Raw genomic sequence first — 16,188 nt, forward strand, 5'->3', positions numbered from 1 at the left:
ACTTAAAAAAAAATCAGCATAAAGCAAATAGGGATGCCTTACAGTACCCCTCAGTTCTGACCACAGCTATTTCCTTGTGCATTAACTACTATAGTATTCCTAGGTTTGGGTGGGATATGAAAGAAAGAAGTCCTGTTGGCTCATACTATAAAATAGAGGTAGTGAAGCAATGGTAAAATTTAGTAGCAAAATGATGGGAAGAAAAGACAGACAATAGACAAAGCAAGCAGTAAAGTCTAACAAAGTTTAGGAAATCCCATTTCAAAACTGAATATTCCTTGGGTGGGAGTACGTTGATGCCTATGGATTGGGAGAAATTGCCATTCTCCAGCAGCCTTGGCCACATCCCTGACATCTCCCAAATTAAGCCAGAAAAGTAGAGGTAATTTTTTTTTCTTTCCACCTTCCCCACTGGAGCTCACAAACTGGTAATGTACCATTGTCTGAGGGTTTTCCAAGTGCCAGACACTACATAAGTGCTTTATTTCGTTTGATTCTGTGACACCACACAATACCCCTATGTGAAAAGAACTACTATCTGTGCTCCCATTTGACAGAAGAGAAAAACAGTGTGCTAAACTACCAGGATGAATCCATTTCACTCCAGATGCTTTGGCTGGAGGCAGGGAATAAAGCATCCGGGTGTGAGTGATTGTTTTTGTGTATGAAAGTAGTAATAGGTGAGCAGATGTAGCTTAGTGGTTGAGTGCCTGCTTTCCGTGTACGAGGTCCTGGGTTCAATCCCCAGGAACTCCTAAAAAAAAAGGAGTTATGGTAATGAAAAGGGGGAAATTACTAACAAAGACCTTGGGTAGGAAGATCTTTTTTCCTTTTTCTTTTTCTTTTGGTGCCAAAACCCGGGACCAAACCAGGGACAGGAAGATCTTAAAAGTTGACATCAAAGAACAGGACATCTGACAGTGATGGGCCCTTAACAATTGTTATTTTTTGTCAATTAAATCACTAAGTATGACTCCCAGATATATCAGAAATATAAGACAAGTAAGTTTAAATAAAGTTTAAGTATGTTTTATCATATCAATGTAACCCTAAGACATGATTTTAAAATCTCTAATCACTCATAAACTAAACAAGATTAAACAGATGAAACAAACTTCCATCATAATGAAGAAAGGAATTATAAAGTAAAAATTCTGCCTCAAAACTAAGATAGAAACAGTTTAAAATTCACCAAAAATTATGTATTCAAGTAATATACTTAAAAATTTTAATTATCAAAATTCTCTTCATAAGCCATTTTTGCCCTGAAGAAAAACCTTCAAGGTAAGAAAAGTCCTGTGCTGGAGCAGCATTCCCTAAAAAGCATTTACCTCCATCACTTCTTGTTTTTCATCTACTGCAAAAATGTTAGGTACTTCTCCGGTATTGAGTACACTGTCAATGTCCTCGAGAAAAGCTTCTTCTTTAATCTGAGTGTCAGTGATTAGAAAGACTGTTTTCTGGCCCCTCATACCTGCATTCCTTAAGAGAACCTTTAAAATAAAATGTGGACATCTGTTATTTTGCATTCCCTCCCTTTCTTCTTGTTTTGGAAACACCACCTTGACTTTAGGATAGGACCTCTCCCCACTCTGGGGGGCCTGTCAGCCAAAGGACTCTTCTTTCCCATCCCGTGGGTGGGCACACAACCCATACTGTCAGTTCCCCCAAGTCCCTAGACACAGTCTTCGATTCAGAAGAGCAAGGCCCAATCATAGCCTTACTTCAGAGACTGAAATGGACTTGAAAACAGAAAGGATCACTGTCATTCTGAAATGGAGGATAGAAAGGGTCATTAATCTAGAATTATCAGGGGCCATTATAATGCCCCATGGAAAAGCCCGCTGGAAATGAAGCCAAATATAAGGGAATAGAACCCCTAAATTCAGTCATATCAAAAGTCTATGTACTCCTGGACTATTCAGTCATGTCTGCTAATAACTCTTTCTTTTATTTAAACTAGTTTGAGCAGGGCTTGTTTTTGTTTCTGTTTTTGTCAATTGACTACTAAACAGTCCCAACAAATATAAAGATATGAACTCAGTGGTGTGCTGAAGCTGACTTCTACCAGCTCACTAGAACCAGTTCTTAAAATTTCAGGAACTTGTGACCAAGTTATTAAATAACAGTCAACATTAAAAATTAAATTATATGAACTTAAAATTAAATAAATTACATTAAACATAAAGGTACCAAATACTCAAAACTCATTACTTTCTAATATTCTATTTTCTATTATCTATGCTATAGAGGTTATTTACATCTATTTTATACCATGTAATGGTATTCTAACAAACATTTCTTCCCAACTCTGTGTTCAGTGATGTCACATTGGTAGCTTTAAATCAGCCAGGGTGAAATTAAATTACACCAAAGAAATAGGCAAATTCTACAAACCAGAAGGTTTTACCCCCAGAGAGGTGGTAAACAATTTGCCAGCATACTATTGAATGTAACTTAGAGTAAAATAGCATTACAACTTATGAAATATTTTTATAAACTTCTATCTCTATTGCAAAATCATGTATTTTTTTTTTTTTAAAGATTTATTTTTATTTACTTAATTCCCCTCCCCTCCCCCGGTTGTCTGTTTTCTGTGTCTTTTTGCTGCGTCTTGTTTCTCTGTCCGCTTCTGTTGTTGTCAGCGGTACGGGAAGTGTGGGCGGCGCCATTCCTTGGCAGGCTGCTCCCTCCTTCGCGCTGGGCGGCTCTCCTTATGGGTGCACTCCTTGCGCGTGGGGCTCCCCTACGCGGGGGACACCCCTGTGTGGCACGGCACTCCTTGCGCGCATCAGCACTGCTCATGGGCCAGCTCCACACGGGTCAAGGAGGCCCCGGGGCTTGAACCGTGGACCTCCCATGTGGTAGACGGATGCCCTAACCACTGGGCCAAAGTCCGTTTCCCAAAATCATGTATTTTAAATCATTAAATATTCAATATAGTTAATATTTTCACTCAGTGTGCTGAATTTTTATATTATACAAACCTACACCATTTTATATTAAAGCTATCTTCCAATAGGTAAGCTATTTTGTTCCTAGAAATAATTTTCAAACACCCAAACTAGAGAAGCTTGTTCTTTAAGAAGCGTTATATTTAATCCTGTTAGTTTCACAGTTATTAACACTATATCAAAGATAACAGAAAAATATAAGTAAACAGGTTTAACTTATTGCCAAAAGTATCAGTATATTTAAAAGTCATATTCAAACATGCTATGTGGGAAACTGTTTCAAAATAGGAAAAGAAAAGAGAGTTAACTAATTCAAAATGTGAATTATATGCTAGGCACATTGAATATCTTATATATTTAATCATAATAATCTGTGAAACAGGTGGTATTACCCAAATTTTACAAATGAAGAAACTAACGCACAGAAAGATTTAGAAATATGCCCAAAGCAATACTGCTAATGAGTAGTGCAAAGCAGGAATTAAAACTGGGTCTGACTTCAAAGTCCATTTTCTTTCTATTACAGTATGGTGCTTTCTAAATTTATTATTTCATTTGATAGTAAATGCATCAAAAATTTTCCTCTAAGGCATAACTAGAAACACAATATAAATGTGATTTTTCCTTCCATGTCTGGGCAGACCTTTTAGTTATCAGCTTGGATTTTACCATCTCCACCAGCAAGTGGCCAAGAAAAGCCCACTTTACTATGTTACATTTTAGAATGTAGAAATTTAGGATGTGAATTCAGTGAAAGTGAAAGAAGTCTAGAAATACCATGTTTTCCTTTTTTCTCACTTTGGTTCACCTCTCTCATGGGTCCTGCAGACATTACGTACATGAGGATGAGCCCACAGGTATGCAATCCATTATTATTTTTGGTTACTGGGAAACCAACACAGCTTGGAAGAAGCCATTATGTTTGGACAATATTAATGAATATATCATCATCTTTAACAGTCTGCTGGAAAACATATGTTTATCTGAAATAAGGCCTCCCTGAACTAAAAGACAGAAAATCAGCAACAGGGGTAATTATATTATAGTGGATAAGTCTTGAGTTATTTAAATAGCTTCCTTCAGTCTCAGCTTCCTCATCAGTAAAGCTTGGAAATAATCATCCCTACTGCATTGGATTGTTGTATCTCTAGAAAGAGATCATGTATGTAAAGCAGTTAGGTCAGTGCTCAGCACACATAGTAGGTCCTCCACGGATTATTGGTCACAAGTGTATTCAGTACACAGCTACAGAGGCTCGCTCCACTTCCAAAGATAAAAGAATGCATTTAAATAATTTTACACAGGTTTCTTTTTAATTTTACCTTCAAATCCTCTCTCCACTCATTCATACCGTAGCTCTTAGAAATTTCTGGTTGGAAAATCTGCATTTTTGCCATGGATGTAGCCAGACGAGTTAAAGATTGACGACCACTTCCTCCAAATCCAACAAGCAAAGCATTTCCACCAGACTGCTTTAGAATTCGACATATTCGTGATAAATGTTCCAATACATACCTACCACAAAATAATGACCTTATTATATATGACACATAACTACCGTTCCCCTTTCCTAGAAGGATGTGACTTTGCTATCCCATCTGTTACTATCCCAATTTTAAAGACCTTACCCTCAAAAAGTATGATTTCTAAAAGCAGTCACAACTAAATTATTTGATACAAAGGAAAAGTAATTAAAATACAAATTCAGGAAATTTAATACACAAATTATATAAATAAAATTAAATTTTAACTGCTTACACTGGCAGTATATTGTTGATTTTATTAAATACATTCCTTCAACCTCTTAACAGTAGGATTACTATGAGGGAAATAGAAAATTTTAGTTATCTACAAAATTTAAAAATTCACAAAAGACACTTAGCCTCGCTGGTAGTTAGGAAAATTAAAATGAAAACAACAGCAAGACACCACTCTGCTCACCTTAGAGTGACAAAACTTACAAAGTCTCACAATCCTGAGTGATGGGAAGGGTGCAGAACAATGGAAGCTTTTCTGCGTGATGAAACTGGACCCAGAGGGGATCTCTTTTCATAAGACTATCATGCTACTTTACTGGAATTGTAGTTGGTATTGGGGTTTAAGATATATTTAGGGGATTGAATCTTTTTACTGACAATATGACAGCCAGGCCCTGAGCCTCAACAGACTCCAGCTCCTACAATCTGAATTATTGGACTCACCTCACTCAGCTAAGATGGAGTTGAAGAAGGGCAACCACCACACCATGGAGCCTAGAGTGCCTACAACTGAAAGCAGGAGGATTGCATCCAGTAACCATGTGGAATCTGAGCCTCCTCTTGACATAGAGGTGCAACGGACACAACCAATCCAAGGACCTCAGAGAAAAGGTGGCAATGGAGTGGGAAAAGTGGACATGGTGGCTGATGGGTATGGGGAATGGCAGGAAGAGATGAGATGTGGAGGCGCCTTTGGGACTTGGAGTTGCCCTGGATGGTGCTTCAGGGGCAATCACCGGACATTGTAAATCCTCCCAGGGCTCACTGGATGGAATGGGGGAGAGTGTGGGCCATGATGTGGACCAATGACCATGAGGGGCAGAGATACCCAGAGATGTACTTACCAAATGCAATGGATGTGTCATGATGATGGGAGTGAGTGTTGCTGGGGGGGGGGGGGGGGGGGGTCGAATGGGACCTCATATTTTTTTAATGTAATATTTTTACAAAATCAATTAAAAAAAACATGGAAAATACATGGAAAAAAAAAGCTAATCACTTTGAAGATACTTTGGCAAAACTTAGAAAAGCTGAAGATGCTTATAGAGCATGACACAATAGTTCCATTTCTAGGAATATAGCCTTATTCTCTGGGGTTGACTCTCATATATGTATTCAAAAAGACATGAACATAAATGTTCACAGTATTTTTTATAGTAGCAAAAACCAGAAATCACCTAAAAATCTATCTCAGAAGAATGACTATATTTTGGTATAATTATACAATGTAATACAATACGATAGTAAAAATTCCTTTTTTGTAAATCTCACAAACAATAAGGAACAATAAACTAGGATTTAGAAGAATAAGTACAGCATGATATCATTTATATGCAGTTTTAAAACATGCAAAATAATACTGTGCCTATGTGTTTAGGAATAGAACATGCACATGTGTAATAGAAGTCTGAAGAAATACAGATTTTGTTTCATTCCTGAAGGGTATGATAAGGAATGCAGTGAGACTTCCAATACATTACTAATGTTTAATGACTTAAGTTGTGTGATGGGTACAAGAATATACATCATATTTTATACCTTTTTGTACAGTTTAAATATTTCATAATAAAATTTCACAGATAAAAAATACAAGCTTCAATACTAAATGTGGGTACCTAAAAATGACAAGATTCATTCTTCTTTTGTGAGTTTGATTATATTCATCTAAGCATTGGTCCACAACATCATTAAATTGATGAATATTTGGAATTTCAATATAAACTCTGTCATCTCCTTCAAGATCGGGATTCATGTAGTCACCAAACATGAGGTTTCCTAAGTCCTCTTCAGTCATCTGTAAGAAAGGAAAGCAACAAATTAAAAAACTTAAAAACTTTTCCTTTCAGTCATGGTATGGGAGTGAATTATTTTAAAAGTTTAGTGGCCTGATTATTTATTAGACAATTCTGTTAAACATTACAGGAGTAAATAATATACTTATAAAATTAATATCTGAAATTAAAACATAGAACATTTTTTTAAGGAAGAGGTTTTTTCCTATCATGTAAGGTTTCACTTTGTTTTGTTATTTCATAGGTTGGAGATGTCGTTATGGGTGACTCCCATTTACTGAATGGCTACTAAGGGGCAGTCAGCAATTTAAGCACATTACATCAATTATACCACTTAATCCCCTACCATGTAAGGCTTTATTATTTAAATAAATGCTGTGTTATATAAATAGTTCCTTCTGAAGGGAAATCTTCTCAAAATAAATACCTCTGAAAATTTTTCAAAGAATATGATCTGAATAATGAGATATCATTTCACACCTTATAGAATGACTATTATTTAAAAAACAGAAAACAAGTGCTAGAAAGGATGTGGAGAAACTGGAACACTCCCCCTCTATTGGTGGAAATGTAGAATGGTTCAGCCTCTGTGGAAAACAGTTTGGCGGTACCTCAAGAAGCTAAATAACAGAAGTGCTGTATGACCCAGCAATCCCATTTCTAGGAATATATTCAGAAGAACTGAAAGCAAGGACGTGAACTGACATTTGCATGCTGATGTTTTTAACAGCATTATTCACAATTGCTAAAATATGGAACAAGCCCAAGTGTCCATCCATTGATGAATGGCTAAACAAAATGTGTTATACACGTATAATGAAATACTATTCAGGTGTAAAAAGAAATGAAATTGGGATGCATATGACAATGTGGATGAACCTAGAGGATACTGAGTGAAATAAGTCAAACACAAAAGGATAAATATTGTACAGCCTCACTAGTATGAACTAAATATGATGAGCAAACTCAAAGATGTAAACACTAGAATATAGGTTACTAGGAAATAGGATGTGGGTGAAGAATGGGAGCTGATGCTTAAATTACTAATATGTAGCATTATTATAAAGTCAATTGTAAAAGTGTGGAAATGAATAGAGTTGAGAGTAAGAGATTATAGTGAATATAGCTAACAATGCTGATTTATAACGTAATCGTGGCTAAAAGGGTTAGTCTGTGGATATAAATGTCACTTGAAAGGAAACTAGAGAATAATCTAGGGAATGTATAACAGTAATTTAGGTGGTAGATGAAGATTGTGGTTAATAGTATAAATATAAGAATGGTCTTCTTTTACAAAGTGCTAAGAATATGGTGATACATGGGAAAATTACAACTAATGTAACTTATGGACAATAGTTAACAGTTATATTGCAATATTTTACAGCAATGGCAAGAAGATATTATTTCAATACCAGGGGACAACAATAGAAGGGTATGGGATTTTTCCTTTTGAAGTAATGAAAATGCTCTAACATTGACTGAGGTAATGAAAGCACTACTCTCTGATGAAAATGAGTGCCACTGAGTATACGCTTTGAATGGCTTGTAAAAAGCATGGGGCTGTATAACACAGGGAACCTAGTGGTAGATGATGGACTGTGGTTAGCAGGAAAATTTGAGAACAAATACACTGAATTTTCTCATGAATTTTCTCAAATACATAATACTAACAATCAAATATTTCACAACAATGCAGTGTTGGTAGTGGGATTTGTATCGGAGGCTTGTATGATGATATGCATGTTTGTTTTGTAAATTCACACATATTGTTATATATGTTTATGTATGAATGATATACTTCAATAAAAGGTTATTTAAAAAAAGAATATGGGGGAGCAGATGCAACTCAAGCAATTGGGTGCCTGCCTCCCACATGGGAGGTCCTAGGTTTGGTCTCCTAAAGAGGACAAACAAAAACAACAAGCAGACAATGAGCAAAAACAGTGAGCAGACAACAAGCAAAAACAATGAACAAGACAATGAGCAAAGCAATGAGCAGACAGTGAGCAAAAACAAAAACAAGCAGAGAGTGGATGTGGCTCAGGGAGTTGGGCACCTGCCTCCCACAGGGAGGTCCCAGGGTCAGTTCCTGGTGCCTCCTAAAGAAGACAAACAAAAACAATGAGCAGACAATGAGCAGACATCAAGCAAAAACAGTGAGCAAACAATGAAAAAAAGCAATGAGCAGACAACGAGCAAAAAAACAAGCAAACAACAAGCTAAAACAATGAGCAAAACAACGAGCAGAAAGTGAGCAAAACCAAAACCGAGCAGGGAGCAGATGTGCTTAAGCAGTTGGGCACCCACCTCCCACATGAGAGGTCTTGAGTTCAGTTCCTGTTGTCTCCTAAAAAAGAAAGAAGCAGACAACAGGCAAAAACAACGAGTAACAGAGGAGGGAGCCACTTGGGGGTATGGGGGGAAGTATGATCATTAAGTTTTAATTAAGCATTTTTGAGAGGCGGGGTTATCTAAATAATCATATACATACGTACTGAAAGTGGACACAGTGACTTATTTGTAGCTGCTAGTTGCCAGTTGCCCTGCCACCTACTTTGCTAGAGCATTTGAAAACACATTTTCATTTTCCTCTAATTAAAATGTGCAGTATTTTCAGTGTCATATTTAACTCTTATAGATAATGATTTCCACTTTAATGTTTTAATATCCTAGGCATCTGCTGTAATAATATTTTAGAAAATGTTTGGAATTTAAGAAATAACTTGTGTTACTAATTTGTATAACCATATATGTGCAATGGAATATAAATATCACAAAATTGTTTGACTAAAAAAAAAAAAAAAAAGAAGCAATACTATTGGGAAGCGGACTTGGCCCAGTGGATAGGGCTTCCGCCTACCACATGGGAGGTCCGGGGTTCAAACCCCAGGCCTCTTTGACCCATGTGGAGCTGGCCCGTGTGCAGTGCTGATGCACCCAAGGAGTGCCATGCCACGCAGGGGTGTCCCCTGTGCAGGGGAGCCCCACGCTCAAGGAGTGCGCCCCATAAGGAGAGCTGCCCAGCGCAAAAGAAAGTGCAGCCTGCCCAGGAATGGTGCCATACACACGGAGAGCTGACACAACAAGATGACGCAGCAAAAAGAAACACAGATTCCCCGTGCTGCTGATAAGGATAGAGGCAGTCACAGAAGAACACACAGCGTTTGGACAAAGCGAGCAGACAACTGGGGAGGGGGGGAGGGGAGAGAAATAAATAAAAAATAAATCTTAAAGATATAAATAAAGTAAATAGATATTTCTAAAAAAAAAGGAAGCAATACTGTTTTTAAAAGATAAAATTGGTCTTTCTAATTCATGCTATTAATATATTTTTAATCATTAAATGGACTCACTGATGCGTTCCCTTTCCTCAAATGTGAAAAGATACCATCAAATGAGTCTTTAAAGTGGTCCTTTATAACAGTTTTGATTAATTTGAACAGCCAGCTTCGATCATCATCGTTAACGAGGCGATCATAGAACACTCGGAGAACCTCATGCACGAACAGACGAATCATAGTGTGCTTGTTCTCCACAGCATCTCTTTCAATGAGTAAGCAGCCCCAGATGACACGTGAAAAATCACGCAAGTTGAAAGTGTAATGAGATTTGGTGGGAGTGGGCAAGAGATTTTCCATGGATCGTTTATATATCTGAATATGAAAAAAGCAACAAAGCAAAAATAAAATGCTTATCATCAGAAAGTCATGTAACAAATAGAATATTATATAAAATATTTATCCCATCAGATCATACTGGCTTGAAAAATTGTATAGTACCAAGCCTAGTGTTAGAATGTAACATCTTGTCTCCTGAGTTCTTATGTGCTCAGACACCGGATGTCCCGTTTGGGCCCCTTCTCTTTGCACATAACCAACGAACCACAGAACATTCTCTCCCCCAATGATAAGGCGGCTCTCAGAAAGTCACTCTCTACCCTGAGAACAGGAAGCATGGTACTTTTCCACCCCATATCTTCAAGCTCCTCTCAAACCCTGCCCAACTCCTCCAGTTCAAAAGGTATTCCCAGCCCAGTCTGGTGGGCTGAAATCTCACCTTTGACCCCCACCATGCCTGCTATCTAATAAACTTTCCACCTGGATCTTGGTCTATCTCCAAGCCTCATTAACCTGGGATCTAACACCTAGAATGGCATATTTTGGTTTACAGCACTCAATCAGGTATTATGAAATTGAAGGAACTTAATATTATCTGATTCTATCCAAATCCAAGATGTGGCAATTTCCTCCTGTCAGCCTTCATGTTACTCAAATGTGGCCAGTCTTGAAGCCAAACTCGGCATGTAAATGCAATGCCTTCCCCACAGCGTGGGACATGACACCCGGGGATGAGCCTCCCTGGCACCAAGGGACCACTATCAACTACCAACTGATGATACAACTGGAAAATGACCTTATACGGAAGGTTCAATGTGGATCAGCAGAATATCCCTGTCTACATAAAATAACATGACTTTAAAATGCTGTTTGACCTAATGTAAGGGGGAAATGGAAAGGAGAAATGAGTTTATATGGCTACGAGTCTCTATAAAAGAGTCTGGAGGCTGTCAGAAGGATTGCCCTTGTGCACAACTGAGCGGGGTCTGAGAGACAGATAGAGCAGATACAACCCCCAGGTATTGGTTCCTTTGAGGGCTAAAGAGACCCATGGGAGTTATGGTCATGGCTGATGGGGTTAACTACCAGGTCAGATGGCCCCTCTTTGGAAATGGTGTTTATGTGTGATGAATCTGGACTCAGATGGGATCTCTCTTCATGGGACTTTCATGCTAATGTGCTGGAGGTGCAGTTGGTGTTGGGGTTTGGGATATATTTGGGGGATTTGAATCTCTGGACTGACAGTGTGATGGCCAGGTCCTGAGCCTCAGCAGACTCCAGCACCTACAGTCTGATTCACTGGACTCACCACACTCAGCTAAGATGGAGTTGAAGAGGGACAACCACCACACCATGGAGCCTAGAGTGATTACAACTGAAAGTGGGAGGATTGCATCCAGCATCCATGTGGAATCTGAGCCTCCTCTTGACATAGAGGTGCAATGGACACAACCAATCCAGTGTCCACATAGAAAAGGTGGCATTGGATTGGGAAAAGTGGACATGGTGGCTGATGGGTATGGGGAAAGGCGGGAGGAGATGAGAAGTGGAGGCGTCTTTGGGACATGGAGCTGCCCTGGATGGTGCTTCAGGGGCAGTCACCAGACATTGTAAATCCTCACAGGGCCCACTGGATGGAATGGGGGAGAGTATGGGCTATGATGTGGACCATTGACCATGAGGTGCAGAGGTGCCCAGGGATGTGCTTGCCAAGTGCAATGGATGTGTCATGATGATGGGAATGAGTGTTGCTGGGGGGGGAGAGGTGGGGTGGGGGTGGTGGGGTTGAATGGGACCTCATATATATATATATTTTTAATGTAATATTATTACAAAGTCAATAAAAAATATTATTTCCCAGTTATTATTCGAAGTTATATGAACTGGAGTTAATTAACAAAAACTTCAGAAGAAAGTGAAATCAGGTAACTCATTCTGAAGCATTCCAAATTAAGATAAGGATGAAACAATTTCCTTCTAACTACCATTGACTTCAAATCAATGTGCTCTCTATTCCTTTCCCATTTTTTCTCTCTCCCTTCTTCCTTCTATCTTGGTTATAATGTGGAAATGAAGCATATTTTTACTATATGATGAATTCACCAAATCAAGTTGAATATTCTTTTTAAGGAAGGCAAGAAAATCTTTAAAAATATATCCTGAGAAAAACAACAACAAACTAAATTAGTTTGAGTGTGTTTTGTGATTCATGTCTTTCCCCCAACGTCCACACATAGTGGGTCTATAATTCTGGAAAGAAAGAAAAAAAGAACCCTTTCTGCATCCTGTTATACCTACAGCCCTTCCTGTTTCCAGGAGACACCTGAAATATAAATATCATATTTTATAAATAGAAGCATTTCTCTGTATCAGAATAAATACAGTAATCATAATATACATTTGCTTACAGTTTCTCTACTTTAAAAACACAAATTTTCCACTGAAACAAAGGGAAAAGAACTATAAAAAGGTATAATGTTCTCGGAAATGGATAGAATGACGGGGAGATTTTTGCTTCTGGTACAGTGATTCTGAAGTGAACCCTATTTTATGAAGTCTCCGGAAAGCATGATTCAATGATATTATCACTGACTTAACCTTTAAATACATTAGTGATGAGGCTGGCTCTACACAGAGGAAGAAAACACACACTGAATAAATAAGAGTTGCTCTTTGGCCATGCTGTTTTCTATTCCCATACTTGTATTTTCTTATTATTTTTTTCTTTCACTGCTATTTCTAATGTACATGGTCTGGCTATATATTCATCAATTGCTTAAGGGTTTTTTCCCCTTTTCTTTCTTTTTTTCTTATCTCTTCTTTTTTAAAACAAATATGATGAGAAAGTGGGAAGAGAGAGAAGGGAAAATTAAATACCACAGTGGAAACTAACAATTAGGGAAACCTCTACGATATGGCAGATACTAGTTCTGGATGGTTTCCATTTAATGGCTTTGTAAAATCCCATTATAGTGATTAAAGATCTGAGCCTCTGGAAGGTCAAATTATTTGCCTAAGGTCATATAGCTAGAACATGGCAATCAAGGCTCGAACCCAGTTAGATTCCCTAATTTTTAAGTCTGTGATCTTCCTGTTCTCAGGCCTTCTGAACAGTGTCTCTAACACTGAAGACCAAGTAGATGGTTAGGGGAAATACTGTTAAAAAAGGAAAATACATCATACTAAAACATTTCATTTTCCATTATTTGCTCACCTCCATAGTTCCACTGACAATTTGGTTCCCAATTGAAAAGTATTCTGGAGGAAATTCACGAGTCCTAAGGTAGAATGCTACAACTGATGAAAAGATACGGACCATAGTTTCATCACTAAAAGTGTTAATACTGCAGACGTTGAAATGTCGAATAAAACGGGGAGTAACTGGATTTCTTCCACCACCTGGAGGGCCCATGGCAGCTATCAGCTCTATATCGACCAAAGTGATTTTACTTGTGTCCTTTAGGTCATACCTTGAAAGTCAACAAAATTTCAAAGCAATAAATTATAAAGCCAATAAGATGTAATGAAATATAAATTTCCCTGGGAATTTAATCTGATTTTGCCTTCTCTAAAAGGAATAACTTCAGATAATGCTTGTGTTATAAGAAAAAAAAATTTAAGTACTCTATGTTTTTTTTCAGTGATTCTGATTATCTTACCCAGATTCTGGGTATCTAGAATATCCCTTCCTTTTGTCCTTCCCTGTCTTTCTTCCTGACAATGGTGACTGCCTCTTCACTTTTTCCTTTTCTAATTCCAAATCCAGAAGCATAGATGAGTAACCAATCCTGTTTGTAGCTGATTCTAGACAGTGTAACTGCATGTGCCAATTTTACCTAAGACAGTTCTGGCTTGTGCTTGTCATTCTGGAGAAATTATTAATAACAGCCCCTTTTATTCTCGGAAATATATAATAAATTATATAGTCACCCTAGTTACAGCAAAGTCCTGGTTTTCTTTTTCTCATCTTATCTTCAGAGCAAATAAGAATGTCTAAGTAACCTATATATTTTTGTTTTACAGAAAAGAACTGTTAGGGAATAATAATACATCAAAGACATTTTAATCAGAAAGAGGAATCTAACAGTTTAGTTGGAATCACTCAGAGGGGAAAGGTGGCTATTTCCAGCAGGCCGTTAAGTCCTTTCATATGGACACTCTTGCTTCTATGTTAGGGAGGGAAAGAAATCTAAAGGGTCAGTCAGTCTAACAGCACCCTAAAAAGTATGAAAATATGATTTGGTTTTGGAAAACAACTCTAATAACCATCAAGTAAATTATAAGGAAGAGCCACATGACTAAAGAGTATTACAATGCAACAAAATGAATGACATAAACAAATATACACTGATATGGATCGATACTCAAGATAAATATTTAAGTGAAAATAAGTTGCAGAATAGTGCCTGGGGGAGTGGTACTTTGAAAGATGTAATGTGCAAATTATTTTAATAATTGAAAATAGTAGTTGAAAAGAAAAGAATTTACATTACTGAATAAATACATTTCCAATACTGAATTATTCATCCCAGTAACCTAACACACATATTCAGAAGAATGGTATTTCTGTATGGGAAAATCCAGGCACCCAATTTTCTTCCCTAAATAGCTTGAAAAAAGGTTATACTTTGTTTTAAGAAACTAAAATAGAAAATGAGAGCAAAATATGACCTCAGTATGGCTAATTAAGACTTCAGTTAGTTACCAATTCCCACAGTCAAAAAACTGTCGTAGTAGTTCAATAGGCGGCTGAGCTCCATATTTCTCCAATGCAGGCATATTCATATCATCTATAAAAATTATACACTTCTTTCCCATAGGTGGTCCAAAAACTCCTTTGCGTCTTTTATCCAATCTAGCCATAATAATGTTCTAAAATGTAAAGAAGTGGCATATTTATCTATAAATGAATTATGAATTTACATTGCTTATGTTGAATCAGTATCAATAAGAAGACCTATGCTGTCAGAATCCATGGGGATTTTATCAGTAATAGTGACCATTTACTTAATTTATTAATTATTGACATAACATAAAAAGCCACACTTAACACCAGAAAAAAAAAAGGAATTTCACAGTCTATATAAAGAAATAATGCCAAAAGGCATGATATGATTTATTTATATCATATTTAGGGTGATGCTAAACTAGTAAACTTCATATCCAATATCTTTCTAAGAGCATTTATTGAAATCTTACTATGTGCTCAGAATTGCAGCACACATATATGTTTACATTATATTTACATTCTATGCACATACATATATTTTTACATTGTTTTTCTGATACTCTAACATAGCTATTAAGTTTAACTTAATATTTATTATTTTTTTTAAATGCTTAGTTCTTTTTTTTATTAATAATGTAGTTCCACCCTGAGACGGCTCCCTCATCTGTTTGTTCATTGTTTTTCCTTGTTGTCTGCTCATTGTTTGTCTTCTTCAGGAGTACAAGGAACTGAACCCAGGACTTCCCATGTGGGAGGTGGGCGCTCAACTGCTTGAGTCACATCTGTTCCCCAAATTTAATATTTAAAAGCACTATCTTTGCATCTTTTAACAACTTTTTATAGCTGATATAAATTTGAAAGCTTTATGATATTTTTAGAGCTCACTTGTCCATTGCAAAAATGAATACTGAAATTATTGCTTTCATTCAAATACAGCTCCATAAGAAAGAAGTTCTAAATTTGTAAGATTTTTAAGTTAAGGGCATCCTATAGGCTTAAAACAACTGAACTCAGCCCCACTGATCATGAGAGACTGGATAAGCATAATTTAGGAATGGATGGCCAAAGTGGTGATATTAAAAGGTTTCATGCAGTGCTTTTGTATTGGCACATTTGGGGATAAAGGATGTAATGCCCATGGTTTCTGTCAGGTCACACAATAGCCCATGACCTAAAAGATCTTTCACTGACGAAGCCGCAGTATGCCACAAATATGCCTAAGAACCAAAACCATCTAGAAGAGTCTAGAAAGAGCAATCAAGTTTATGAATTTTGTGGGTTACCTCTCTCTCTCAAATCTTTTGTTGTTAAAACTTAGTTTTAAAACTTGCTTTCAAC

The 16,188-nt window shown here is 37.1% G+C and overlaps 1 protein-coding gene across 1 annotated transcript in view; it reads right to left on the reverse strand.

Annotated features, from left to right (window-relative positions):
• The window catches only part of DNAH12 (dynein axonemal heavy chain 12), a 377,830-nt gene that overhangs the window by 140,871 nt on the left and 220,771 nt on the right, over positions 1-16,188 (reverse strand). Inside the window, exons 39-44 of the mRNA XM_058288139.1 lie at positions 14,827-14,993; positions 13,336-13,591; positions 9,858-10,157; positions 6,328-6,506; positions 4,277-4,469; positions 1,332-1,493 (exon numbers count right to left, since the gene is read on the reverse strand). Of these exons, the coding sequence (XP_058144122.1) occupies positions 1,332-1,493; positions 4,277-4,469; positions 6,328-6,506; positions 9,858-10,157; positions 13,336-13,591; positions 14,827-14,993 (1,257 nt within the window). The remainder of the gene's footprint in view (positions 1-1,331; positions 1,494-4,276; positions 4,470-6,327; positions 6,507-9,857; positions 10,158-13,335; positions 13,592-14,826; positions 14,994-16,188) is intronic.

This window comes from Dasypus novemcinctus, chromosome 26 (genome assembly GCF_030445035.2).
Source record: "Dasypus novemcinctus isolate mDasNov1 chromosome 26, mDasNov1.1.hap2, whole genome shotgun sequence".
In the NCBI taxonomy this organism is placed as follows: domain Eukaryota; kingdom Metazoa; phylum Chordata; class Mammalia; order Cingulata; family Dasypodidae; genus Dasypus; species Dasypus novemcinctus.